Source organism: Mastigoproctus giganteus, chromosome 7 (assembly GCF_048544385.1).
Source record: "Mastigoproctus giganteus isolate SK-2022 chromosome 7, ASM4854438v1, whole genome shotgun sequence".
Lineage (NCBI taxonomy): Eukaryota > Metazoa > Arthropoda > Arachnida > Uropygi > Thelyphonidae > Mastigoproctus > Mastigoproctus giganteus.
Genome location: NC_143581.1, coordinates 14,585,120 through 14,598,257, shown reverse-complemented (window position 1 = coordinate 14,598,257; position 13,138 = coordinate 14,585,120). Strand labels below are relative to the sequence as shown.

The window sequence follows — 13,138 nt, the reverse complement described above, 5'->3', positions numbered from 1 at the left end:
TCCATCTTATGGTTTGCCAACTGTTTTTAGTAATTGGTTATCCAGTTTTCTCTCTGATTGCTCACTGAGGGTGATGGTAGATGGCTCTCTGTCTTCTAACTTCTCCACTAATGCCGGTGTCCCCCAAGGTTCAGTTCTTTCCCCCACTCTTTTCCTCTTATATATTAATGACCTTCTTCCATTGACTGGAAATCCTATCCATAGTTTTGCCGATCATAGCACATTGCATTCCGCTTTCCATTTTGAGAAACCTTGTCCTGCTCAATCAGCTTCAACTTCTCGAAAATCTGCTACCAATTCCTTAAATGTCGATCTTCAGGTAATTCTCCAGTGAGGCAAAGACAACTTAGTTGATTTCAACCCTTCTAAAACTCAGTCTTGTCTTATATCTCGCAAAAAGGATTCCTCTGCTCCTATGCTTATCTTTAGTGACACTCCGATTTCTAGAAAAAATGATATATCTCTTTTGGGGATTACCTGACTTCTAATCTCTCTTGGCACAAGCACATCACAAATATTGCTTCCTCTGCATCTAAAAAACTTGGATTTCTCTTTCGCTCTCGGCGTTACTTTTCTTCCAAACAGCTCTCTGTATAAATCACAAATCCGCCCTGCCATGGAATATTGTTCCCACATTTGAGTTGGTGCCCCCAAAACCTCTCTCAGGATTCTTGATTCCATTCAGAAGAGGGCAGTTAGGTTAATTAATGATTCATCTCTAACAGAGTCTCTCCACTCGCTTTCTCGTAGACGTACTGTTTCTGCTGTATGCCTCTTCTACAGATACTTCCATGGCCACTGTTCTTCTGAATTGGCTTCTATAATTCCCGCTCTCTCTTTCAAAACAGTCTGAACACATGCCGCCACCAGCCAACATCCATTTTCTGTCCAACTTCAAACCCACAGAACTAACTTTTCATCTTCCTCATTTATTCATTCAACTGCCGTTTTCTGGAACAACCTTCCTTCATACGCATTTCCTGAAAATTACAGTCTACAGAAGTTCAAGTCCAATGTCAACAAATATCTTCTTTCGTCTTCTCAACCTCCAACCCAAGCACGGTACTAAATACTATAGGTTCTAATACCTCTCGTGTTTGGGGTTCACATAAAAAAAAAAAAAAAAAAAAAGGTCAGAAGTGGTCCACCCCTTTCGCACGATCCAGTCGGTGATATAGCCTGCAAAAGGTCTGGTTGATAAAGTTATATCTATGGTGGCTTCCCAGAGAATGCTGGAAAAGGTTGGCAGATTGTTAGCACAATTATGGATGACCGAGTTGCATTTTTTTTATTATGAAGTCCTCTAGATGCTGGCCGTTTCTTGCCCCCCTGCACTCCGGGGTTTTGCTGTGCCAGAGCGGAGAGCGGGAATTTGTCTACACAGATTAAGATTTTACTCCTTCTAGCTCAGTGAGAAGGTGTTGAAGATTTTGTGTCGCTGGCAGGATATCCTCCCCCAGCCGACAGTACAGGGAAACTGCATAGAAATCCCAGAGCATTGTAACTATATGGGTGCACACCACCCAGACTGAGCAGAGATGAGAAATCTTTGTGATAGTGAGGTTGGAGTTTTGCACACCTTTGGCCATCCGGGCATCTCTAATTCCACCTGGACCACCTTGTAGGATAGAGGATAGTCTTTTATTCCATTGGCAGTGGTGTTGGGCTCTTGGATCAGCAGAATATCTATATTTTCTTCTTTGATATTCTGTCTGATTTGGCCAGCTACTGCCTTAGCTCACTGTGCATTAATTTGGAAAAATTTAAGTCTGGTATTATTATAGTGTCTAGGCAAAGTCCCCATATTCAGTTCTTTGTTGCTGAATTCTCTTTGCCTTAACGTATACAGGGCATTTCCTGTAACAGATTGAGTGGGTGTGTGGTAATTTTAGGCCCCCGCAATTTGCACAGATTGTGTCAGTGGTTTTATTAGGATGTGTATCATAGCTATGACCCTTTGTCGCACAGTGGCCGCAGGTCTGTGCACACGTGTCTGTTGTGTGACTAAAGCAGTAACACTTGAAACACTTGGTGATGGCCACGTGTTCCCTAAAACAGTGTGAGCCCCAATTTATATAAACTCTTTTATGATGAATGAGTGCCTGCCAGGCTTGTGGCACAAGCTCCACAATCGTAAAAAAGCTGTGAATTAGGGTTGAATTTGAAAGTGTCTGCAATTCTGCCCAGACACGATAGGAGAGGGTATATGATGAGAGCCTTGTCGATCAATTCGACAAGGCTCTTATCATGGAAAGATTGTGCAAGGCTCAAGGGGTAGAATTTTTTTTAAGCCTGGACTGTACTTGTTAACAGGAGAGACTGCTTCTACAGGGATGGGATACACTTAAATAGGAAGGGTGCAAGAATATTTGCCGATGCTATCGAGGCAGTGTTAGGTGGGTCGGAAAACTGCTAGCTTGGGGGGATACAAAGAATAATAGATTAACAGTAAACACTGGCAGAGGTGAAAGTGATTCTTGCACTGCTTCTATTGGAATGAGCAGAAACCTGAAAAACAAGATCCAGGATATTTCAGAGACTGCTGGGAGTCATTGCGGTACAAGTAAACACATGGGTTGTGTTAGGGTAGCTAAGAATAGAAACAGGTGCATATATACTTGCGTGTACACCAATGCTAGGAGTTTGGTAAATAATTTGATGAATTTGAGGTATTGCTCAAAACATCAAAGGCAGATATTGTTGGGATATAAGAGACGTGGTGTCACACAGATATAAGGAATGCAGAACTGGAATTTGGGGAGTACAACGTCTACAGAAAGGATAGACAGGATAGGAAGGGAGGAGGGGTTATGCTATTAGTTAAGAAACACATAAAATCCAAGGAAGTGAAGCCAGTTGACATCGCTGGACAGTGCAGTGTCGAGTCAGTTTGGTGTGACATAAGCATTGGGAGATCAAAATTGAGAGTAGGAGTGTGCTATAGGCCTAATGACTCTGATGAGTATAATAAGAAACTGTACAGGGAAATAGAGTGGGCCAGTACATCAGAGAGTGTTATAATGGGGGATTTTAATTTCCCAGATGTTGACTGGAATTTGTGGGGTGGTCACTCACACACTAGCAAGGCTTTTGTGGATTTATTGGATGTTTGTTTTCTACCTCAGCATGTTCGGGAGGCAAATAAAGGGAGTAATTCTCTTGATTTGATTATCAATAGTGATTCTTCATGCATTAAGAATCTGCAGATAAAGGAACCACTAGGTGGCAGTGATCACAGTGTGATGAAGTGGGATTTACTCAAAGAGGTAACTACCATCAGGGGTAAAGGGAAGGGTTATTGCTTTCGTAAAGGCGACTACGATGGTCTAAGACAGTATTTAAATTCTATACAGTGGGACCAACTGAAGATTTTACCAACAGCAAATTAAAAATGTGAAGCATTCAAAGAACTTATCTTGGAAGCTACTAGGCTTTACATACCAACTAAGAAATATTGTTCAAGGTTTAGGCCTAAATGGATGTCAGATGAACTAATGAGATATATGACAGAGAAGAAAAATGCATGGGATACATATAAATTAACACATGACACAGAAGCCTATGATTTTGTGATTTGCAGTCACAAAAGAACTGGATGCAGAGAATAACTTTGATATGTACTTTGATCCGTAACCAAGTTACAAAGGAGGTTAGGCAGGCAAAGGCAGATTACGAGAAATCTTTGGCAAGGGATGCAAAGAAAAACAGCAAAGAGTTCTTTACTTATGTAAACTCCAGAAGGAAGGGGATGAATCAGATTGGTCCACTTGATATCAATGGGTCAACTGTTGATGATCCTGCTCAGGTAGCTAACAAACTAAATGAATATTTTGCATCAACATTCACACATGAGGAGTTATTCAGCGAGGGGAATGCCATAGGTGTACTCAACTCTGGCAGTAAGCTAGAGAATCTTGTAATAACTGAGAGTAAAGTGGAGGGGAAATTGTTGAAGATAAACACAAGAAAGGCACCTGGGTTGGATGGGATCTATCCAGTTATATTAAAGGAGGCAGCAAAGGAAGTAAGCAAACCCTTAGCCATAATTATGAGAGCTTCCTTGGACTCAGGGGAGGTACCCACAGACTGGAGATGTGCAAATGTGACCCCAATTCACAAAGGAGGATCAAAGGCCGACACAAGTAATTATAGACCTGTGAGTTTAACTTCTGTTCCAGGAAAATTAATGGAGGCACTGATTAAAGAAGCACTGCAGGATCATCTAGACAAGACTTCAGTTACAGCTCGGACACAGCATGTTTTGTTAAGGGGAAGTCTTGCCTGACCAATTTGATTGGATACTATGATGCAGTCACAAAAGAATTGGATGCAGAGAATAACTTTGATATTATATGCTTGGATCTTAGAAAGGCTTTTGATACTGTTGCACATGGAAGGAAGACTGCTGCACAAATTGGAGCAGTGTGGCATTGGAGGCAAATTGCTGCTATGGATAAAGGGGTGGCTGAGGTGGAGACAACATCATCATCATCATCAGCCATTTTCAATCCACTGAAGGATGAAGGCCTCTCCAGCAACTTTCCAGTTCCTTCTGTTTTGAGCACTGGCCATCCATTTACTACTCAAAAACTCATGAATTTCATCTATCCATCTCCGCCTTTGTCTTCCAGGTTTTCTTCTAGCTCCTCTTGTGTGGAGCTAGAAGTGGAGCTCTGGTGGAGACAACAGAGAGTGGTAATCAATGGACACTGCTCATCGTGGACTAATGTTATTATTGGAGTCCCTCAGGGTTCAGTGTTGGGTCCATTATTGTTTTCTGTATTTATAAATGATATTGAAGGTGCCTCCATAGCCAGGTGGGAAGGAGCAGCAGTGCGTAGCACACACTTCTTGATTAGACCGGGGTTCGAGCCCGTCACCACCAAATACGGAGGATGCGGAAAGTTCAGGGAATGACCACCGCATATCCTGGAGCAATATGGCCTTAGTTGCTAATGCTCCTAAAAACAAACCAAACAAACAACAACAACAAATGATACTGATGATGGTATATCAAGCTTAGTGTCCAAGTTTGCAGACAATGCAAAGGTTTGCAGGGTTCTCAAGGACACTACTGACACAGTGCTGCTGCAACCGGATCTGGAAGGGTTGAGCAGATGGGCTAAGAGGTGGCAAAGAGAGCTGCTGGAACGAGTACAGAGAAGGGCAGCAAGATTAGTGAATGGAACAAAGGGGTGCTCTTACGAAGAAAGGCTTAAGTTCTGCAAATTACAGTGTCTCGAGACTAGGCACCAGCGAGGTGATCTGATAGAGGTGTATAAAGCCTTGAATGGTTTGAGCATGCTCAGTGCTGATGGGATTCTTCCTCTTGCTCAGAATAATCACCTGAGAGGGCATAAATTCAAATTGAGGAAAGACGGATGTAGGATAGACGTGCGGAAATTTGCCTTTAGCCAGCAGGTAGTTGGTTGGTGGAACAGACTTCCATCTCTTGTCGTGGAAGTTGATAGCCTAAATAAATTTAAGGCTCGGCTGGACAGGTATTTTGAACGAACAGAAGGGTGAAGTGGAAGTGGGTTTTTTTTTTTTTTTTTTTGGCTGATGCTGCATAAGCTTGCTTTCTTGCATCATATGCCTCTGCTAATGCTAACCCATTTTGCGGCATTCCCAGTCCTGGATTTGGTGTGATGAGTTCTTCCGGCTTTCCATCCAGGAAGTACTGCTGCAGGTTTCAGTGGTAGATTTCTTCTCAGAGGGTGGTGTGATCAATGTGATTTTCAATGTCGAAGATTTTTATTGAGAGCCCTTTTTTGCACGGTGGTTCAGCGAGGAGTGCCACGGTTGGGATCTTGTTGTTGGTTAGGATCTTGTGAGCTTCTTCCTTTGACTCAGTTTCGATTGACTCCAGTATTACGACTCTTACGGGTTGATTTTATCCTTGTGTTTCTGAGGTAGTAGTAGTAGTGGCAAGTGTATGAGCTTATGCAGCATCAGCCAAAAAAAAAAAAAAAAAAATCACACCATTCCCTCCAAATGCCTGTCCAGTTCCTCCTTAAATTTATTCAACCTATCAACCTTCACAACAGATGGAAGTTTGTTCCTGCAATTAACCACCCGCTGGCTAAAGGCAAATTTCCGCACATCTATTCTACATCTGTCCTTTCTAAATTTCAATTTATGCCCCCTTAGGTTCGTAATCTGAACAAGTGGAAGGATCCCGTCAGAATTTAGCAAGTTAAACCCATTCAAGGCCTTATACACCTCAATCAAATCACCGCACAGGTGGCTAGTCTCCAGCCACTGCAATTTGCAGAACTTAAGCCTTTCTTGGTAAGAGGATCCCTTCATTCCCCTCACCAATCTTGTTGCCCTTCTCTGTACACGCTCTTCTGAGAGGATTGCTACGACTGCTTTCTTTATTTCTTCTCTTGTGTATGGTGCTTCAGGTGCAGCCCGCTTGAGCAACACCAGGTGTGGTTTTGGTAGGGGTGATTTTCTCTTTTCGGGTTGTCCTATAGTTTATACTTTTGGATTGGTTTTGCTCAGCGCTTCAGAGTACATTGGGGCACGCTATTGCATTTGAGTGTCCCTACTCTCTAGGTATGCCTCCAGTTTGGCTGCATTCCTTTCTGACTCGACATGGACGTTGTGAAGGACCATCTCCAGTTTGGTCCATATGCCAACAATTTCTGCTTGTGGATTCTTTTAGCTTGTTTTTTAATTCAACCCGAAGGGCCAGGACCTGGTCCAGGAACGTGTCTTCGGGAAGGTTGGTGGTCTATGTTCGGTGATTCCTGTTGTTTTGTAGCATAGTTGACATAATGGTATTACATGTGCAAGATTACCAATATGAAACAGTATTGCCACTTAATTTCACTTAATTTGCAGCTCATGGCCCTTCATATTGCTTGAAAAAATGTCACATGTCATTCTCAGAAATTTTCCTTGATTTCTCTCTTTAACCTCTGGAAAAAATTTCCTTCTAGAAAAAGAATGGTATGAGCAACACCAGAGTGAATTTCAGGATAACTGTTGAATCTTTCTGGCACATTTAGTTCTCTGTGTCATGTATGGAAAAACAACAGATTTTAATAAATAAATGAATTTTTAAAACATATTTCTGTGATGTTCACTACATCTTTTTATATGAAGGTTTCTCATAGCCTGGATTATCTAATCATTTAATTCTTGTTTCGTAAGAACACTGCTGAACAAAATTAATAGAAGATGTAGAAAATGTGGCGTAACTCATGCGACTTGCAATGAAGCAGGACAAAATTTGGTATGGTGGTGTACCATACCGATAGAATAATGATCAAATGGACAGCAAGAAACTTTGGACAGGTATAAGACATTTATAGGGGTTGTGTGAGAATTGCCAAAAAGGTCACAATGCAGACTTCTGTAATGTGCTTGAAAATATGGTCACATGACATCAGTATACATATGATCCCCTCCAATGGCTAAACAGGCTTGACAGCACTTGATATAAGGGTGTCTATAAGATTCTGATGCAACAATTCCCATTCCTCCACCAGCGCAGACCTTAGCTCACCAAGTGACCAAGGAGTTGGCTGTTGGCATTGAATACAATGCCCAAGGGTGTCCCAGACATATTTTATTGAATTTAAGTCTGGTGATCGTGCTGGCCACAACGGTCATTGGATATCTTCACTTTTAAGATATTCTTCCATCAGTTGAGCTCTGTGTGCAGTGGTGTTGTCGTGCATGAAAAGAAAATCTGGGCCAGCTTCACCCCTAAAAAGTTGCACATAGGGTTCGAGAATCTGTTCTTGGTACTCTGCTCGGTTACAGTACCCCTATCAAAAACATAGAGGGGTGCAGCCATTTGTGAGAGGGGTGCAGCCATTTGTCATTATTCCACCCCACACGAGAACACCACCTCCACCATAGGTGTCCCTTTCTCTGATGTTCGAGGAATGGTACCGCATTCCTCGTCTCCAGAAGAAATAACATCTAGAATCTATTTGTAGGATTAATGGAATACAAACCACTGGGTTCCTTGCATAGAGTCCATTTGAATTGAGCCTTCTTAACACAGTTCACTTGAAAATGTTTTCACCTGTGACTACAGCAACCTCAAGAGACAGTTAATGACAGGGAATCATAGGATTCCTTCTTGCTGATAGAGCCAGATAGTGGTCTGTTCTGGTTGATATAGACCTTGGATGACCTTACCCGGCTCTTCTTTCTTTTAATGATTCCTGTCTCCCAAAACTTCTTCCATAGCATCAAGATGACGCTGTGTGACACATTAAGTCAATGTGTCATCTCTGCTTGCGACTGCCCACCTTCAAATCATCCAATGGCCCACCATCACAAAGAATCATCTAAATGATGATGACTTGCCATCCTGAGTACTGAAAATTATTATTATTATTATTAGCTATATAGTGCAAGGAAGCCTGAGGCTTATGCTGCACCACCCAAAAAAACCGAGTCACCCTGACAGAGAGAGAGTCAAAAGGGAATCACTAAGAAAGAGAAGAATGATGATATCCAGCTCAGGATCCTGTGTGTGTGCCAAGCCCATACTCACCAGATGTGAGCCCCTGGGTTGTGGCTATCCTACTGAGCAAGCCAAAAAATGGGAATGAAGTGATGGTCGCAACCCATGTTTTTATAGGCATGAATAATATGCATAATCTGTGGCTCTGTAAGTGGTAGATCGATTTCTATTGGATATTCAAAATTTGCACATCAGGATGCATATTATATCAAATATTTGTCTTCGGTGACATTGTTCGTAGAAAAAAAACAAAAACATGAAAACCATTTTGTTATGTAATGTTGTCAAGCAGTGTATTTGGAAAACTATTGATAACTGTTAAAAATTAAGATTATTAAATCAGGTTATTAGGATTATTAAATCATATGTATATAAATTTCTCTATATTTTAAAGGCTGAAGAACTAATTAAAGCATTGCAGGATTTAGAAAATGCACCATCTACTGATGCAGCAGTAAGAGAAAAAATTGCCAGTCTTCCTCCAGAAGTATCAGATATTTCTTTGTTGGAAAAAATACAAGGTTTGTAACTATACATGATATATAATGAAATTTTTGTTTTATGGCAGAGAAGCTATTAATTAACTGAGGAGACTATTTGTATTTCATGTGGATATCTGTATTCAATAGGAAAATGCAGATCTCCAGACTGTTCTTTACTCTGGAGATCTAATGATTCTGATGCTTTTTATATCTAGTTTTGCATTATTTCCCTCCAAAAACAATTTTATTACCTGATTATCTTCAATAATACTGTTACCTCTTGACAAGATCGGTTTTCTTTCTTTCTCTTTCATTTATAGCATTGTCTCTATTCTGATGGATATTAACTCTGTACTAATATAATGTGAACTATCTTCGAATGCCATTTTTGCAACTAGGTAGGTGCTCTTAAAAATCTTAATGCCTCTCCCAAAGAAGAGCATTTATGTTAATTAATAACTCCAATATTTACATTATGCAAGAATAATATGAATTTTTTTTTTTTTTTTTTTAATGATTGAAGTATTCGAAGAATGCCATTCCATTAATGAAGCTTAACTTGCATTTTAATATCGCTCTTTGCCAATGTGATTTTAAACTGTCTTCTTCAGAATTGCATATTTACCACCACGCAGATGGTGGCAAAATTAGTGATATGAATTTCATTTGGCCTTTTGTTGCTGATTTTAATAATTATGTCAGTTCAAGTTATGGAAAATTATTAATTTTCTTTTGGTGGTTCATATTTCTTTAATTTATAGAGTGTAAGCTGTTTAATCTTTTCTTTGGTGTCCTGTCATCTGCTGTATTTATTATTAAATAAAATCTTAAGAGGAGTGTTTCAGTATATTTGTGCTGTTGTTGCTGTTATTTGGTTTTTAGGAGCATTAGCAACTAAGGCCATATTGCTCCGGGGATATGCGGTGGTCATTCCTTGACCTTTCCGTATCCTCCGTATTTGGTGGTCACGGGCTCGAACCCTGGTCTAATCAAGAAGCGTGTGCTATGCACTGCTGCTCCTGCCCACCTGGCTACAGAGGTGCCAATATGTGTGCTATTGCACTGAATTTGCACCTTGTTCATTATAACATCAAAAGAAACTTTTTAGTTTAATATTGTAAATTAGGGAGATCCTGTTTTTGCTGTTATATGGCAGATTATTTTATTTTATTCTATTTTATTTATTAATATTATTATTTATTTATTTTTTATTTATTTATTTTTTTTTTTGTTATATTATTCTCTCTAGTGGGGGGGTGTACCATCCTGTGACTGGTACTGGCACCAAGTGCACAGGATGGTTGTTATGTCTGGTGTTACTGTTGGTCGAGGCACTCTGACTATCTTACAGGTGTTCAGGATTGCCACTTTCTGGAGTTCCTTGTATGTGTTCTCTGAGAGACCTATTGCTGCTAGGCTGTTATTATTATATTATTTCTCCCCGATTGGGGGATGCCACCTCATGACGGGTATTGCTACCAAGTACACAGGGTGGTTGTTGTTTTTATTATTTTTTTTTTATTTTGTACGTTTCAGACAGAGATGCTGCTGATAAGTTATCGAAGCAAGTGGATGAGGCATGCAGTTTGTTAGCTGACTATAACAGCAGACTTGGAGAAGAATTAGAAGACAGAAAACAGATTTCTCGTATGCTGGGTGACTATACACATGCTCAGAAAGAACAGTTGGCACAAGCTGAACAGAAACTAGAGGTCTGTATGACAATATAGGTTCTAATATATAAACTATGAATGCCAAATTATGTTGAATTATTTTGTTATGCTTTTAAATTTTAAACCTAAGCCAGCAAAATAATAACCAACTTGATTGAGAAATCTTGATTTTATTGCAAAATTTATTCCTCGTAGGCACAACAAATTTCACCACAAATATGAAAAGCAAGTGTTATATGGTACAGTGGACACCTGCTTTACAATATTAATCCATTCCAGAGACACCATCATATCATGAAAATATCGTAATGTGAACCCAATAACACTGTTTTTTGGTAATTCGTTCCAAGACCTTGGAAGCTGAAGTTTTTGCTATATAACAGCTATTGTTCTCTCTAAAAGGTGATTTTTATAATGGAAATTGTACATAAAATAATTGATTAAAACTAATATATTCATTAAAGCACAACACAAAAAATCACTTCAACTAAAAAATGCAAAAACAAAACACGTGGCCAATATGTTTACAAATGTTGCTATTGGCTGAGAAGAAGGACTGTGTGGTCTGGTCGGAGACAATCATAAGCCTATCTCATTGTAAAGTGAAATAAGTAGGCACCGGTTAATGTGATCACTGGTCAGTGGAATCAGCCACTTGAATTTCAAAAAACCAATTAAAATCATTAAAATGCACCACATCGGTATCATGTGTTCGGTTATAAGAATCAATTTTGAATGCCTTTGTGATATTTTTATAAAGCACATTTCTAGGGGTCACTATCATAAAACAATTTGCAGTTTTCGGTCCATTGGACTTTTGTGTTAGTGCAATCTATTATAAAAGGGTAGTAAACTTGATCTTATTGCATTTGCTATGACACCGATGGCTGGAATTCTGTGGGTTTTATATTATTATGGTGAAATGTTTCCCCTTTCTCTTTAATCATAAAAAAAAAAATAATAATAAATTTTCAGAATCTTCTCTCCATTCCTATTTTTTAAGCTTGGTAAACTAGTTACTCCGTATCTCACTTGCACATATAGTGTTAGTTGCAATTTGTGCATGTCGTGTCCCTTGTTATTGATTGCTTATCTTTTTTACTGTTATAAATTTTAGAACCGGAAAAAAAAAAAAATATATATATATATATCAGTGAACAGAAATATCAACTAGTTAGTATGTACATATTACAGTACGTATTAATTAAGCTATGTATGGTAGCATAGATTTATTTTTATTTTGTTAACCTGTGGAAAATATTCCAATTTTCACCTATCATTTAATTTTGTTAATTGGTAATGTAAATAAATGTAAATTTGTGATCTTTACTTTTATAGCCTTTGGATAATATTTCTCCTATTTTCGCTTATTAGAATTGCATAATAGAATTGAAATTCAGTTCGCAAACGTGATCACAATGACTGGTGCTTACCACATATCGTATAGTGAATGGTATTTTAATATGGAGAGTTCATCGTAAAGTGATTTGGTCGTATAGTGAACAAATCTTAAAGTGGCGTTCCACTGTATTAGGAAAGTATTTGATTTAGTTATAGTGCAATCCAAACTTCTGTTCATAATGATTTACATTTTTTAATAGAAACAGGGTCTCCAACTATGCATGGGTTAATCATCCTCATAAATGCTAATTTCTTGTGGGACTCATGGGTTTATAGCTAAGTTGTCTGTTTCACCTAAAATGCCTTTAGTAGATATCTTTGGATGATTCTGTTGCAGAATATCTGTATTAATTAATAGGTTTAACTACTTTGCAACTGAATTTTAGAAAATAAAAATTACTTATATGTTGGGAATACCCAATAATTGCATACATTTATTGAAAACCACATTTTCTATGAAGTACCTCTGTAAATACTACTGTTTTCCAAAAACATTTAGTTTTATAACCAGATTAAAATTACTATACAAAGTACTACTCAAAAGTTACAGACTCCCTTGCTGTGGTGACATAGTTAGTAACAGTGTATACTTTCATAAGCAGTTGGCACAAACCCACTCACTAGCTTGCTTCCGAGTGGTCAGGAGCACAAGTGCAGTAGCACGCGCTCTTTGAATAGACCAGGGTTCAAGCACGTGACTGCTGAATATGATTGTTTGTATTGATTGATTTATTGTAAACTCCACTGGCCTGGTGGTTGTGCCAGAGTACTTTTTTTTTTTTTTCTGTCCCTGAATAAGATCTTGTAAAAGAAATAGTTTATGATTTCTGTGTTGCTAGGATGATGGATTTCAAAGAATGTTTTCTGATATAAGTATTGTTTTGCCATTTATTATCCCGAATCTTCAGGAAAAAAACCACCACATGCCCACTGTGAAATGAGAAAATTGTGTTCTTTCTTTATTTGTTAGTTAAAATGCCATGATGAAGAAATTGCACTTATTTTACATCTACCAAAAAAAAACAACACAAAAAAACTCATATTATTCCGATCAAGTGCCTATCTAATTTTGTGTGGTGTTGTTTTGTGTT

The 13,138-nt window shown here is 38.8% G+C and overlaps 1 protein-coding gene across 2 annotated transcripts in view; it reads left to right on the top strand.

Moving 5' to 3' along the window:
* LOC150082545 (regulation of nuclear pre-mRNA domain-containing protein 1B) overlaps positions 1–13,138 on the top strand; it is a 139,800-nt gene that overhangs the window by 81,622 nt on the left and 45,040 nt on the right. For both annotated transcript variants that reach the window (XM_090378681.1, XM_090378682.1), the window contains exons 6-7: positions 8,886–9,012; positions 10,510–10,685. In XM_090378681.1, the coding sequence (XP_090234807.1) occupies positions 8,886–9,012; positions 10,510–10,685 (303 nt within the window). The remainder of the gene's footprint in view (positions 1–8,885; positions 9,013–10,509; positions 10,686–13,138) is intronic.